Below are 16,102 nucleotides of genomic sequence, written 5' to 3' on the forward strand. Positions count from 1 at the left end.
ATTGAACTTTATTGTGGGTTTGAGCTTTATCTGATTTTCTAAATCGTGTTGCAAATCTTGTTAAGTCCTCCATGGGAGAAAGGTGGGATATAAATACTGTAAATAAATAGACAAACATATTTCTTTCGCATTAACATAACAAGACTTACTTTATCAAGATCTTCGTCTGTTATAGTTTTTTCAGCCAGTGCCCAGTTTGCATCAGCTAAGAATCTATCGAACTTCAACATTGCAAAGGCAGTGGCCAGCAATTGTTTGAAATGTTGAAAAACATTATGCCTTGCCATGCGCTTTGGAAAACTAACATTACAGAGTCCTGTAAAAACAGAAAAATAATGAATTATTCACTGTAAGAAGTGTAAGGAAACAGCAAATACCTACAAGAACTACTCTGGGCATTTTTATTTGAAGGGTTAAATATAAACAGTCTTAAACTATGAGAGTCGTGCAGTTTCACCTTCCTAGGCAAAACAGTACTTATTCAAGAAACTAAATCAAAGGGAAACTTCACCTGCCTCATATACTCTCTTTCTCTTCCTGTACAGAAGAGCATCACAACGACAGACATGTTTTTCCCTTTCTAGCAGATTTATGCAACTAGTATGTTTTTAAGGGAGAAATCAGAGCTATTTGATGAGATTTAGCCCAAAAAGTCCAAGCGCAGCTTACAAAATATCAGCACTCAAGTTAAGCCCAGCTTACTCCAGCAAGCCTGTATTTGTACTGTATCAAACAGAAGGCCGTTCTCTGCAGGCAACACATGTGGTTTTCTCTCACACATTTTCTTCTCTAGTCCTATAGATTTCTACGCATGTAAAATGTTTGTGGACTTCACCCACTTTCACAAGTGTAATGATCACATCTAAGGAAGTGGCCAGCAAAATACTCTCTGTGAATATTCATACAAATTCTATTTGCCATGGTTGAAAGAACATCCCTCACAAAGCAGAAAATCTTCAAAAGTTGTCCCAGAGTAAGTGAGACAACCCTTTCACGGATTGCTGCCTTGTCGTGGTGAAGGGGCTTGGGTAACTCAGAGAAGCTATGGGCTATGCCGTGCAGGGACACCCAAGACGGACAGGACATAGTGGAGAGTTCTGACTAAACGCGATCCACCTGGAGCAGGAATTGGCAAGCCACCCCAGTATCTTTGCCAAGAAAACCCCATGAACAGAAACAAAAAAGCTAAAAGACATGACGCTGGAAGATGGGACCCTCAGGTCGGAATGCGTCCAACATGCTACTGAGGAAGAACGGAGGACAAGTTCACGTAGCTCCAGAGCTAATGAAGTGGTTGTGCCAAAGCCGAAAGGACGCTCAGCTGTGGACGCGCCTGGAAGTGAAAGTAAAGTCCGATGCTGCAAAGAAAAATACTGCATAAGAACCTAGAATGTAAGATCTGTGAACCTTGGTAAGCTAGATGTGGTCAAACAGGAGATGGCAAGAATAAACATTGACATCTTGGGTATCAGTGAACTAAAATGGACGGGAATGGGAGAATTCAATTCAGATGATTATCATATCTACTATTGTGGGCAAGAATCCCATAGAAGGAATGGAGTAGCCCTTATAGTCAACAAAAGAGTGGGAAAAGCTGTCTTGGGATACAATTTAAAAAATGATAGAATGCTTTCAATACGAATCCAAGGCAGAACTTTCAACATCACGATAATCCAAGTTTATGCACCAGTGATCAATGCTCAAAAGGCTGAAATTGACAGATTCTATGAAGGCCTACAACACCTTATAGAACTGACACCAAAGAAAGATGTCCTTCTCATTCTAGGGGATTGGAATGCTAAAGTAGGGAGTCAAGAGATAAAAGGAACAACTGGAAAGTTTGGCCTTAGAGTTCAGAACGAAGCAGGGCAAAGGCTCATAGAGTTTTGTCAAGAGAACAAGCTGTTCATCACAGACACACTTTTCCAACAACACAAGAGGTGACTCAACACATGGAAATCACCAGATGGGCAATACCCAAATCAGACTGATTATATTCTCTGCAGCCAAAGATGGATCTGAACCAAATCCCTTATGAATGCACAGTGGAAGTGAGGAACAGATTTAAGGAACTCAATTTGGTGGACAGAGTGCCTGAAGAACTATGGATGGAAGCTCAAAACATTGTACAGAAGGCAGCAATAAAAACCACCCCAAAGAAAAGGAAATGCAAGAAAGCAAAGTGGCTGTCCAACGAAGCCTTAAAAATAGCAGAGAATGGAAGGGAAACAAAATGCAAAGGAGATAGGGAAAGTTACAGAAAACAGAACACAGACTTTAAAAGAATAGCATGGAGAGACAAGAGGGCCTTCTTAAATGAACAGTGCAAAGAAATAGAGGAAAAGAATAGAAAGGGAAAAACCAGAGATCTGTTCAAGAAAACTGGATATATTAAAGGAACATTTTGTGCAAAGATGGACATGATAAAGGACAAGAATGGTAGGGACCTCACAGAAGCACAAGACATGAAGAAGAGGTGGCAAGAATACACAGAAGAATTATACCAGAAAGATTTGGATGTCCTGGACAACCCAGATAGGGTGGTTGCTGACCTTGAGCCAGACATCCTGGAGAGTGAAGTCAAGTGGGCCTTAGAAAGCATGGCCAACAAAAATATGCAAAATATATAATACGAAAGGCCGGACTGGAGGAATCCCAAACTGGAATTAAGATTGCCAGAAGAAATATCAACAACCCCAGATATGCAGATGATACCACTCTGATGCTAGAAAGTGAGGAGGAATTAAAGAACCTCTTAATGAGGGTGAAAAAGGAGAGCACAAAAAATGGTCTGAAAATCTAAGATCATGGCCACTCTTCCCACCACCTCCTGGCAAATAGAAGGGGAAGATATGGAGGCAGTGACAGATTTTACTTTCTTGGGCTCCATGATCACTGCAAATGGTGATAGCAGCCACGAAATTAAAGAACGATGACAAACCTTGACAGCATCTTAAAAAGCAGAGACATCACATTGCCAACAAAAGTCTGAATAGTCAAAGCTATGGTTTTTCCTGTTGTGATGTATGGAAGTGAGAGCTGGACCATAAAGAAGGCTGACCGCCAAAGAATTGATGCCTTTGAATTGTGGTGTTGGAGGAGGCTCTTGAGAGTCCCGTGGACTGCAAAGAGAACAAATCTATCAATTTTGAAGGAAATCAACCCTGAGCACTCACTGGAAGGACAGATCCTGAAGCTGAGGCTCCAATACATTTGCCATCACATGAGGTGAGAAGACTCCCTGGAAAAGATCCTGATGTTGGGAAAGTGTGAAGGCAAGAGGAGAAGGGGGACGACAGAGGATGAGATGGATGGACAGGGTCATCGAAGTGACCAATATGAATTTGACCCAAATCCGGGAGGCAGTGGAAGACAGAGGGCCTGGCGTGCACTGGTCCATGGGGTCACAAAGAGTCGGACACGACTAAACGACTAAACGAACGAAGTGAGACAGATGGAAAACAAGAATATTTGCTATATTTTCTTATGATTATTTTATTTCGGATGAACATAACAGCTTAGGCTCAGCAAAGTCACCCAGTGGGGAAGTTATAAATGTAATTTCAGATCTAACGGTCAGGTAGGTGAATTTTAAACAGGGGAATTTATATAGTTCTGTCAGTTTTACCTGAATCATATATTAATTGTATATTAACAGATAGATAATTATATCTGAATTAGACATTAAAATTATGAGAGATAGTTTTTATTATTCAAGCCAAATTTTATTTTAAATCTTCAAGAATGATTTTTTAAATAATAAAACCATAAAAACCTGAGCTGTAGTTTAATACATTTTGCTAGACTTGCCCTGTAGAACGGAATGGCTCTTGTTGGCACAAGAGGTCTTCCTCCTCCTCCTCCTCCTCCTCCCTCTGGACTCCCTTCCGCCCTGCAGACGCCTGGTGCAGAGAGATCAGCCATCCAGGGGAGGAGGTTTTGAGGACACACGGAGGGAAGTGCAAGGAGGCAGGGAGATGCGCCCCTTGAAGTTCTGTCCACACAGGCAGTTATGTCCGTGAAACAGGCCTGTGTACTCTTAGGGCACATCTACACAATTCATCTGCATCTCTGTATGCAGTGCTGCAAATGACAGGGATTGAAAACTCGCGGGACAGCTAAACGATTCTGAAAGGCTGTTTGTGTTTTGATGGGCAGGGTTGGCCCTCAGCTGATCGGCGCTGATCGGGGAACTGGAGAAGCAGCAGAACTGAATCCCCCAGCTTGGAGGAGGCCCCCGCCCGCAATCACAGCCGGGGGATTTGGCTCCCTTGCTTCTGGCGGCTTCTGGGCGCAGCACCCATCAGCTGATGGCCAGCCCTCCGGCTGCTTGGGGGAAGCTACGCAGGGAATCCTCCAGGCCGAAGGAGGCTCCCGCCATCACTGCCCACATGGCCTGACAAAACAAAGTTAGTTATGGGTGATGAGCAATCAGATGGTGGTGGTGGTGGGGGGAATGGACAAGAGGGAGAAGGGGGAGAAGGGAAAGAGAAAACGTGGATTAAAGGTGGGAGGGACAGGCGAGTGAAGAGTGGGCAAGGAGTGAGCCATGCAGGAGTGCTCTCATTTTATTTCTTTGAATTCCTGCTCTCTGGTATAGCGCTATATCAGATAGAAGGGATTTTCAAAAAGCAACAGTAGTGTTTACACGGGTGGAAATGATTCCAAATCTCCCCATAACAAACTGACCTCTGGCAGGGGAGCAGAATAACTGCACGTACGTTGTGTGTATGGTTAGATTTGCGTAGTGGTTATTTTTCATCAGAACCTCATACAACATGGTTTTTATTGTCAGTGGAACCGAGGCCTTAGCCACCAACTCACACACACACACACTCAGAGAGAGAGACAGAGAGAGAGAGAGAGAGTTAAAATATAGTTTTATAGTAACATTGCTTCTAAAATAAACAGTGGGCTCGACACACCTGTTGTGGCACCCGATGTCCCTGCCAAGGAGAAAAACTACTGATAGAGATGATGGAGAGCGCTTTGGAGTGACCCCCCCCCCCGCTGGTGAATTCTTTCATCCCACCCGAGTTAAAGGAGAGTTATATAAAACAAAATGTGGTCCTACAGAGTTTACGGTTCACATTTCTCCAATGCTAGAAAATAAAAAGACTGTTTGTCAGAAAGATTCGTAGCCAGTTTTTTTCGGGGGGGGGGAAAGGGAGGATGGAGATTGCCCGAACTTGAACCCACTCACAGTAGGCACACACAAAAAATCACACACGTTTCTATGTGTGAAATAAATGTTACAACCCATTTCGAAAAGGGACGGAAACAAACTAGAGAAAATGGAGGAGCTAAGAGATGCTGACAGATTTTCAGAACCAGAATCCACCCCATTATCACACCATCTCTGCACAGCATTTTACATAGCAATGAAAAAAAAAAGGTTTATTTTCCTACTAGAGTTAGAGCCTGAATTAACTTAATTAAATTACACACATTCAGCATGAAACAATAATTTACATCATCATCATCCTTATGGCAATAATATGGGACAACCAGGACAACCCTATCTGCTTACTCAAAAGTATGTCCCAGACAATCCAGGAATGAGTAAATGGGATATCTGTCTAAGTATTGAAGGTTAGACGGTGAAACAAGCACAAAAGACGGACAGAATAAAGCATATGAATAGGTGGCCTCTGACAAATAACGTATCTGGGATAAGAAAAGGGGTTGACAAATTTATATTCTGGGCAGAACAGGCAACTTTAATTGAAAAAGCACATTTCATCATTCAATAACTAATTTTTAACTGACCATAACTATTTAATTGTTCTGTAAACAACATCAGAGGATCAACAAATATATTATTCTTCCAAAAGAAACAATGAATATATTAAACATTTTACCTAATGCGATAACCAGCTTTTTCACAGTGGTAGAATTAATTATCAAGGTTAGCAAAGATGATGATACAGAATAGAAAAATATCTGAAATATAAAAATGCGTGCAATTAGCAGAGAACAAATAAGACATAAGACATAAGAAATTTATTTGTCATTGCGCCCACAAGTGGGTGCAACGAAATGAGGTGCTCTTCCCCAAGGTAAAACTGGACAACAATACAAAAAAAAGTGAAAATATACACAACTTTCACCATCCAAATATAGATACCCCGTTTTCTCTCAGCAATTAAAATTCCACCAAAAACCTATGGCCCCGCATTTAAACTCAATACTGCACTTGGGTAAAAACTGTTCTTGAATCTGCTTGTCCTTGCTTTCAATACTTTTTAAAAATGCTACAATATTTTGTTAATCCCCCTCCCCGTATCAGGCCATTTTCTGATCCAATGATCCTAAGCATATTGATTCAGTCCCAGTGTGCTCACTAGCACTTACTCCCCAGTAACTTCACTTACAAAAATTATCTAGTTACCTTTGAGAGATTAAAGCTATTTTCACCAAAACAGCAAGACAATTTCTAACTCCCTTTAACTTAAAATAATAATGTCAATGGCAGCAAAGTACCTATATAAAATGAAGATGATTTCTGTGTCACAGCAGTCAAGGGACATATTTGAATTTACATTGCCCTTAAGTGTGTATCAAAAAAGTAAAGGTCAGTAAACTTGAAGGCATACATTAAAAGGCTCAATGGTGAGCACTGAAGTTCTGCAATGCCCTTTCCCATCTTCCCAGAAGCTTCCCCAGGGCAAAAGCAGTCCTAGGGAGTCTCCAAAGCTGAAACAGGCAGACAGGAAGCTTGGAATTCCTTGAAATGGACGATTTCCAGCACCCTGAGATCCAGTAGAAGCAGAACAGCACCCGCAGGACCTGGCCCATTATTGCAAGCTGTCCAAGTTCTAAGGCAAAGTATTTTTTTTAGTGTCTTGGCTTCCAAGAGGCTCTTGTGGTGGCTGAAAACCGGTTAAACTTCTCTGAGGACTGCAATTATGTTTTGATGCATTGTGAACCGCCTAGAAAGTGTCAGCACTGATAGGGTGATATAGAAGTTGAACTAACAGATAAATATAGATCAAAACGGCAATCTGCCCATATGGAATCTCCTTACGAACATTCCCAAGGGGGAAGACATTAACTTCAATATTTACTATAGCAACGGATCTGAGGCCTGGGCAGCAGACAATTAATCTCACCCTTAAATACCTCTTACACCATTTCTTGTGAAAAACCAGGGCCAACGTTCCCTCTAAGCTGGGAGGCCACGCGGGGCTGCATTGGGACCGCACAGCCGAGCCAGTGTTGCTACCCATTGGCTTCCGGTTGCGGCCAAAATTCCCTGCGAGGGGGTGGGAGGGGGCCTCATAGGGGAACAGCAGAAATTTAGAGGGAACGTTAGCCAGGACCCACAGATTATCCAGCCCCAGAGATATTTCAACCTTGCATGCTGCCTTTCATTAAGTTTGCCTGGGAGGGACCTTCCTGGTCTAGGGCCACTGTCAATCCATCGAGCAGAGACCCGCCTCTGATTTCAAAGGGAGCCTCCCCTCTCCGCTTAGCAGCCTTTTTACTCTGCTGGTACTTCGTGCACCCTTAGTGCCCTGCGAATGTAGTCTGCAGATGTCTGCTGGAAGCCGGCTGTGAGTCTGTTGAGGCCTGTTGCTCTAAACGGTCCCTTTTTTGTACCGTCGGCTGGTGATTCTTCCTCTTGTCAGTGTCTCAGGGTGAGTTACTGAGACTGAAAGAGCCACTGGTGGAGACAATAAGGGGGGTCTCCTCTGAGGAGACTTCTGCACCGTGACTCCCTGCACTTCTGCTGTGCACCTAGAGGTTTTTAACCAAAGCTCAATGCTCTTCCAAAACTCATCCTTCTAGGGTCTTGGTGGAAGGACACAATTTTTCTCTTGAGGCCACTGATGAACACTAAATGAGGTGCTTTTGCGGGAACAAGATCTAAGTGGCGAGTTAACAGAACTGGCACTCTAGAAATAAGGACAAAATAAAGTGGACCAGATGTAAGGATTACCAGTGTGGACATTTTCTCATCAAGAATACAAAGCACAATCGTATTCTGCAAATGTCTATGCAAAGATAAATCCTCTGCGCAACACTACTCTGCCCACAAAGAACAGCCCAGTTCTCGGTGGCAGATGCCTGCAGAATCTTACCATCCATTGGTGAGAAAAGTACAGGTCACTTGGAGCTGAACTTTTGCAAGATGTCTCCAGGTCTACTTGTTTTCCATCTCCAGTAATCACTCCCTGCAATCCCTCTGTCACAATACATATAGAATGCACCATATAGATGTACGTATATAAAGTAATTTCCAAAGTATTTAAGTTTACCGTAGTCTTAATCTCAAGGTCTTGTGCCCTTACACTTGGGGATCGACTGAATGCCAGAACCGTGTTAAAAGTGGGAGTGCCTCTGATGCCACTCCAGACAAGGACAGCTCCCCAGCGCCAGTTAAACCCATAGCCGAAATGGCTCAAGAAAGGAGTCAGTATGCACATAACTAATGCACTGAATAAAAAAAGAGAAAGAATAATAATTAATGAGGATGTATTTATATTGCATTTGTTTAAAAAAATTAAGCAAATGACTACCAAATGTATTCGTTAGACAAGAGATCCATATTATATCAGCTTTCATATAATAAGTCATGGCATTTATTGATCCTCTTTTTACCCCTTGGCTTGTGGTGATATGTCTCAATATATCAGAATGACCTGGAGAATGGCCTCTAGAGATGGATTGCTGGAAGTCTCAGATTCCACTTCCTTGTATTTCAAGAAGGAACTTATTACTCTAACTCTAATTAAGTGCATTAGCTGAGAGGTTTTGCTAATTTTAATGCTCTTCCGCTTTATCCAAGATCACTTTGATTGATTTTTCAATATGCTGTCTTTTACAGTGCTTTACTAATTAGGAGGTCTGTGGTGTCCCAATCCAAATGGACAAAACGAGGTCCTTACAATCGTCCACCAACCCTTCCCTTGGTCCACAAGTCAAGGAAGCCACACTGCTACTTGCAATGGGAGGAAAGGCAAATACCTTCTTTCCAGAAATATGACAGCTACTGAAGAACAGTTTAGTGAAATATCTGTTTTTTTAAATCTGTTTTTATTCTCCTAGGAAGTTTGTAAGCTGCTGAATGCTCTTAGTGGAAAGATGGAGTGAGTATGTATGTATTTATGTATGTACTGTATATAAATAAAAATAAACAAATAAACAAATAAACAAACAAACAAGCGAATGAATGAATGAATGAATGAATGAATGAATGAATGAATGAATGAATGAATGATAAAAGCTTCAGTAGGTCAGTTAAAAAACTCCCCATTATTTCAATAGCAAGAAAGAATTTGCAGCTTAAAACTATGCTTTCCATTTTCTGCACTAGACTATTTAAAACTATTTAAAAATCATACATTTGAGGAGGTATAGTCCATTTGAGATATTTGATTCTTTAAATTCTTTAATCCAAAAGCCCACACCAAGACATATACGGCATTAATGTTAGCCGCCTAGAGTGGTCCTTAGTTGACCAGATAGGCGAGATATAAATGAAATAAATAAAATAAATAATAAATAAATTCTACATTTGTACAAAAAAATAGATAAAGGAACCTGTTACTAAATCATTATTGATGTATTCTGACAGGTTTGATATAAACCTGAAAGGAATTGTTAATTCCGTTTTGTATAAAGCAGTTGTAAAGAGCAAAAATGCTATAAATATTTGTCAGGATCCACGCTAAGAATGAATTTAAAGGTAACAATTTATACAGCTGGGATGATACAAGATACTTGTATCAGCTAGGAAGGGAAACCAAGGGTTGGCTGAGCCAAGAATAAAGCCCGCATCCTCAGCACACATTATGGTGGTGGTGTGTTGACGTGAGGTCGTGGAGAGAACTTGGAGAAGACTCTGACTGCTGGACTGATTTACAAGGACTCTGAACTGATTAATGCCTAAACTCTGTTGATATTGCTGTGAATGACCATTGGACTGAAGAAGGACAAAGCTGTATGTATATATTCTGATATCAATACTGTATCTTTGCTTGGTGACTTCATCAATCTGGAAATTCTACTTGTTAGTGTCACCTGGCACCTGCTACAACTCTGTCACTGGTTATGGGCCCAGGAATATGCAGCCAAGGTAAATGCTGACCTGAGAGAATCCAGAGGGAGTGAGCCAAAATGAGCAGAAGCTGCAGCAGTAAGTAAAAACAGCTTTAAAATACAGTCTGTAAACTGCCCAGTGAAATGATGATGTCAGGACTGACTATAAAGAAGCTGAATGGGGAGAATTACTCCACATGGCTGCAGAAAGTCCAGCTACTTCTCCAAAAAGAGTCATTATGGGACATAGTTGAAAATCCATCAGCTGTGTTAAATGAAAGAAAAAAGGTACAGAATAGCAAAGCACTTGCAATAATCGGCTTGACTCTAGAAGACCGTCTCCTAATCCATTTTAGAGGTCTAACTTCAGCGAAGCAGGCGTGGGAGGATCTAAGGGGACTCTTTGTAAGAGTGTTGGGAGTCAAATACAGCTAGCAAGGAAATTATTCTGTACCAGATTACAAACTGGTGAGAGCATGTTACAACATTTAGAGCAAATGAAAACAATGCTCGTGGATTCAAGAGAAAAGAATATAGTATTTACAGAGCTACAAGAAGGTTTCATAATTCTCTCTTCATTGGACCACACATATGACCAATTTGTGTCAAATTTAGAGGTTCTATCCTCCAGCTGAACTGACTATTTTGAATGTTACTAGTAGGCTTTTGGAGGAGGAACAGAAAAGGAAAGATAATATGCAACTCAGTGACACTAAACCCTCTAATCAGCATAAATTACAAAGAAACAAGCCAAGTGAACTTGGGGGGGAGGAGGTCACAGCTGCAATTATTCAACCTGGAAGGCGATGTTTTGCCTGTGGTTCCAGACAACACATGATAAGAAATTGCAAATCTAAAAAGAAGAGAGAAAGAAAACAGCCACGACAAGACAACGAATCACATCTAACAGAGACTATTTACAACTCTAAAGACCACAATGAGGAATGGATTATTGACTCGGGTGCCACAGCTAATATGTGCAAAAATAAGAAGCTGATCTACAATTTCCAAGCTGTATTTAACCAACAGGTATTTTTGGCCGATGCTGTGAGTGCCAAAATAATGGGTAAAGGTAAAGTGAAACTACCATGTCTAATACAACCAATTAATGTGATATGTGTACCTAAGCTAAAGCATAATTTAATATCAGTCAGCTCATTAGCAAAAGAAGGTTTTACAAGCACATTTTATAACAACAAATGTGTAATTAAAGGAGAAAATCATCAAATGCTAACTTGTTACATAAGAAACAATGTATACAGGTTAAGCAATGTGAATGTAAATAATGTTTATGAAAATGTATGTCCCCATAAGGATTGTATTCACTTATGGCATTTAAGGCTAAGTCATGGTTTAGATTATTGAAGCTAGAATGTAATTTCTGAATGGGATATGTAGTAGTGAACAATGTAAAATGGATTCCATATTGGTTCTCTGTATAAATGATTTCTGCATGGTGACAGCGTGTTTTTGCAGAGGGATGTGGGAATGTTCTCTTGTAGGCTTGAGGAGGACATTCCTAGATAAGAAGACTGGTCATTTGTTATGGCGGAGTGCAGACGGATCTAGGAAAGCAACACCTGTTTCCCATGAGAAGAGAAGAGAGAAGAGAAGGAGGGTCTGTTTACCTGACTTCATGCCGTGATTGGATGAAAGCGTGAGAGACGGAGAAGGAGGGGGGTGTTCCATACAGCTATGACCTCACCTGTCCGTCACTGCTAAAGCTGTGAGTCATCTACCAATGGTGTGACGGAGGGTGGGACATAAGGGGTGGAGCTGTTATATAAATGGGAGTGAATGTGTTTGAGAGATTTTAGATAGGGACTGATAGGGCTTGGATAGGGCTTGGATAGGGTTTAGAGAGGAGTTAGGAGATCTGTGATATATTGTGAGAGTCTGTGTATGCTAGTGCCTTTATTATAGTGATTGAATTATTATTTAATAATAAGTGATTTACCATTCCTTTTATTTGTACCCAATAAACTTGAGTTTTTATTTTGAATCCTATTTTGGCCTGAAGCTACTTATTTGAGGGAATGCTTGGTGGCAGTGGAAAAGAAGAGTGAAGTAGAGTGACGTAACGACCCCCCTTTGTGAGGTAGAGGGAGGCCGTTACAGGGGGTTTCCAGCTAAGCTTGAAAAAGGAACTCTTACTGTGGACAAAAGCCTTTTTCCTGATTTTTCATTTTTGGCGCTTGTTGGACTACAGTTTGCTAGGTCTTGTTGCCTGCTGTGCAGTGCAGGTAACAGACTGATAGAGATGTAGGGGATTAGGTAGAAAAGGGGGGCTTTAAGCCTTTTGCCCACTCTAATAGAGCTTTTTAGTGATTTTTCTAGGATTTTTAGTGTTTTTGTATTTAAAGAGAATTATTGCTTCATTTATACTTTGTATCATTCCTTGAAAATGATAACATGCTGGCTTATGCATTAAACTGACTTTCTTTTGTGAATTTCTATATTTTTCTTAATAAATTAATAATTATAAAAATCAATTGGTCTCTTGAACAGTGGAGCTGCCTTAGCATTACCCTAAGGGAGAATTATAGGGCCACATTTTGCTACTGAGTCCCACCCAGACTGAGCTAAGTATGTCTACTGACTATAAAGCTTATGTGTCTTTCTTTTTTGGAATTTTCTAAGGTTGCAGAAGTATATTTTTAGGGCAGACTTGTACGCAGAAGTGTTGGGGCAGCCTTTGGCTGAAGTTACCAGGACTCGACTCAGCCTAATGAGGGAACACAAGCTTCTAATTACTCTCTGTCCGACCGGTCAAGCATCCTCTAGGGGAGCTGATCGCTGACAATGTTAAGTACAAAACATTGTGTAAAACGATAGAAAATTCAATTGGTGTACATTTAAAACTAAGTGACAAGTATATAAATTGCCAAGCTTGTCAAATAGCCAAAAGTAAATGTACTCCAACTAATAAATACAGTAATATACAAGTAGAGAATATTTTAGATCTAGTATCTATGGATTTAATTGGTCCAAAACAAGCATCCTTATGAGGAGCAAAATACATTCTATCTATATAGGACCAGAAATCTAGGTTTGGTTTCTGTTATTTAACGAAAGATATGAGCTCAACCCATATAGAATTTGAAAAATGGTTGAGATTTGTTGAAATAAAAACAGGAAAGTTAAACAAATTCAGACTGACAATAGAACAGAATTTACTCATGCAAAGTTCCAGTCAATTCTGAATAAACATGGTATTATACGAAGAAAGACAGCACCATATACCCCAAGCCAAAATGCCTTTATTGAAAGGAGAGGCCAAACTCTACAAATTATGCCTGAGGCAATGATAAAAGGTAGTAAATTATCTGATAAATTTTTGGAAAAAGCTGTTCTTTGCGCAAAATTTTATTTAAATATACTTTGACATACTGGAATAAACAACATTCTCTACACAATCTGGACTGGGAGAAAGCCAAATTTAAAATTCTTGCATGTATTTGGATCACCAGCATGGGTGCATATCCCTAAAGAAAATAGAAAGAAAGGTGACAGGAAGGCTAGACTAATGTATTTCTTAGGATACCAACAGAATAAGAAAGCATTTAGATTTGGTTTACCTAATAAAAACAAAGTAATAATAAGTAGCAGTGCATCTTTTAATGACCATGCTTACTGGGATAAGATTAGTTTGCCACCTGAACCTATCATCCACATGCCAGACATACAAGAGAATAAGGAAAACGATGAAGATGAAAATTTACAGCCAGAAAAAGAGATTAAGAAAGAGAGAGAACCTGTTGAAATCCCTTCTGTTTCAGAGGAAAGGGAAACTCATGAGGAAGAGAGGGTAATACCAAGGAGATCTCCCAGAGAACATAGACCACCAGATAGATTTGAACCCAGTGCATATTATTGTTGTTGTTGTTGTTGTTGTTGTTGTTGTTGTTGTTGTTGTTGTTGTTGTTGTTGTTGTTGTTGTTGTTGTTGTTATTAATTTGATTTATATCCCGCTCATCTGATCAGATTGACCACTCTGAGCGGCTTCCATAAAAAATATACAATAAAGCATTAAAATTATTACAAGTAAACAACACCACATATAATAAAACAAATAGATAGAAAGAGAAAGGAAATTAAGTGTTGACAGGAGGGAAGGCCTGAACATATAACCATGTTTTTAGCTGGTTCTTAAATGTGCCCAGCGTAGGGGCTGCATGAATCTCTGGAGGCAGGTTGTTCCAGAGGTGAGGAGCCACCGCCGAGAAGGCCCGATTTCGTGTTCGCTCCTTCCGGGCCTCCCTCGGCGTCAGGCTCCCCAGCCTCACCTCCTGGCTCATGCGGGTGATCCGGGTAGATCTAGGTGGGAGCAGGCGTTCCACCAAATATCGAGGTCCTAAACCGTTTAGGGCCTTGTATGTAAGCATTAACACTTTGAAGTCGACGCGGAAACGGATGGGCAGCCAGTGCAGCTTGGCCAGAATAGGAGAGATGTGTTGGGATTTCCTCACTCCTGTAAGGAGCCTGGCTGCCGCATTCTGCACCATCTGAAGTTTCCGTGTCAGCCTCAAAGGCAGACCCACGTAGAGCGCATTACAGTGATCTAATCTTGAGATTATGAGCGCATGCACCAAGGTAGTGAGCGCTCCCGTGTCGAGATAGGGTCGCAGCCGGGCAATCCGCCAAAGATGGAAAAATGCGGTGCAGACTACCGATGCCACCTGGGTTTCCATGGTGAGCGTCGGGTCCAAATATATGCCCAGGCTGCGGACTCCACTCTTCGCGGCCAAGGTGCCCCCCCCAAACATGAGAGAGTCACCCAAGCCACCTACCACGGGGGCACCCACCCTCAGAACTTCCATCTTGTCCGGGTTCAGCCTCAACCCATTCTCCTGCATCCATTGCAGTACGGCCCCCAGGCAGCGCTGAAGGGAAAGGACAGCATCACCTGCTATTGGTGAAAAGGAGATGTAGAGCTGGGTGTCATCGGCATATTGATGACACGAAGCCCCACATCCCCTAATGACCCCGCCCAGCGGCCTCATATAGATGTTAAACAGCATTGGGGAGAAAATCGACCCCTGTGGAACCCCACAGTTGAGACTCCACGGGGCCGAGATGCTCTCCCCAAGCTGTACTCTCTGGGGATGGTCCCCCAAGAAGGAACGCAGCCAGGCCAGAGCCAGGCCGCCTATTCCCAACTTGGAGAGACTCCCCAGGAGGATACCGTGGTCGACGGTATCGAAGGCCGCTGAGATGTTGAGGAGGACCAGCAGAGAGATTTTGCCCCTGTCGGCCTCCCTCAACAGGTCATCATACAGGGCGACCAATGCCGTCTCAGTACCGTGGCGCGGCCTGAAGCCCAACTGAAATGGATCCAGGGCATCTGTTTCATCCAGGTGAGCCTGGAGCTGATCTCCCCCCAGGATGGAGGGAGCCAAATTATGTAAAGAGCAGTATTGAGATTTTGGAGAAAGCCAAAATGGCTCCTGAATCTTCTGAAGGTGCCCTGCTCTAATCTCTCTGGTTCTCAGCATGTGGATCACCCAAGAAAGCTTCACTCACATTAAAAAGAGTGACTGTTTCAAGGAGATTGAAAATCTAAAAAATAAGTGTGATGCTAGATATACTGGACCTACTCAAATGTGAATCCTGTTGTGTTCAATGGGGTTTAGTCCTAAGTAAACATGCATAGGACTGGAATCTAAGAGTGTTTAGCTAAGGAGTTGTGAATAGGTGGGCAATATGAAACAAGACAAAAAGAAAAACAATTCTTACCGTATAAGAATAAGTGAAAGGTAGACCGTTACTGTATAAAAGAAAGTGTGGACATCGATATAAGGAAAGGACTTCTGTCCAATCACAATTCCCATTATTAAAAAAACCAAAAACTGTGCCACAAAGGTCAAGAATGACAATAATCTGTTTAAGAAAAAGCACATGTTAAATCATGACACTTGGGGAAATGTTATACAGTAATTACTTATCACATGAAACATTAACGTATCTAGAGCATCTTCCACCTCTTGCCCATCTGCTGCAAAGATTTCTATTAGTAAAGGTTGTTCAATGATGCAATTGGGATTATATTTTGAACAAA

At 41.5% G+C, this 16,102-nt stretch overlaps 1 protein-coding gene across 14 annotated transcripts in view; it reads right to left on the reverse strand.

Moving 5' to 3' along the window:
- Positions 1–16,102, reverse strand: part of LOC140702810 (solute carrier family 9 member C1) — a 288,383-nt gene that overhangs the window by 256,818 nt on the left and 15,463 nt on the right. For all 14 annotated transcript variants that reach the window (XM_078381996.1, XM_078381998.1, XM_078381989.1 and 11 more), the window contains exons 8-11: positions 15,781–15,924; positions 8,262–8,439; positions 5,862–5,943; positions 150–316 (exon numbers count right to left, since the gene is read on the reverse strand). In XM_078381996.1, coding sequence (XP_078238122.1) covers positions 150–316; positions 5,862–5,943; positions 8,262–8,439; positions 15,781–15,924 — 571 coding nt within the window. The remainder of the gene's footprint in view (positions 1–149; positions 317–5,861; positions 5,944–8,261; positions 8,440–15,780; positions 15,925–16,102) is intronic.

This window comes from Pogona vitticeps, chromosome 15 (assembly GCF_051106095.1).
Source record: "Pogona vitticeps strain Pit_001003342236 chromosome 15, PviZW2.1, whole genome shotgun sequence".
Classification (NCBI taxonomy): Eukaryota; Metazoa; Chordata; class Lepidosauria; order Squamata; family Agamidae; genus Pogona; species Pogona vitticeps.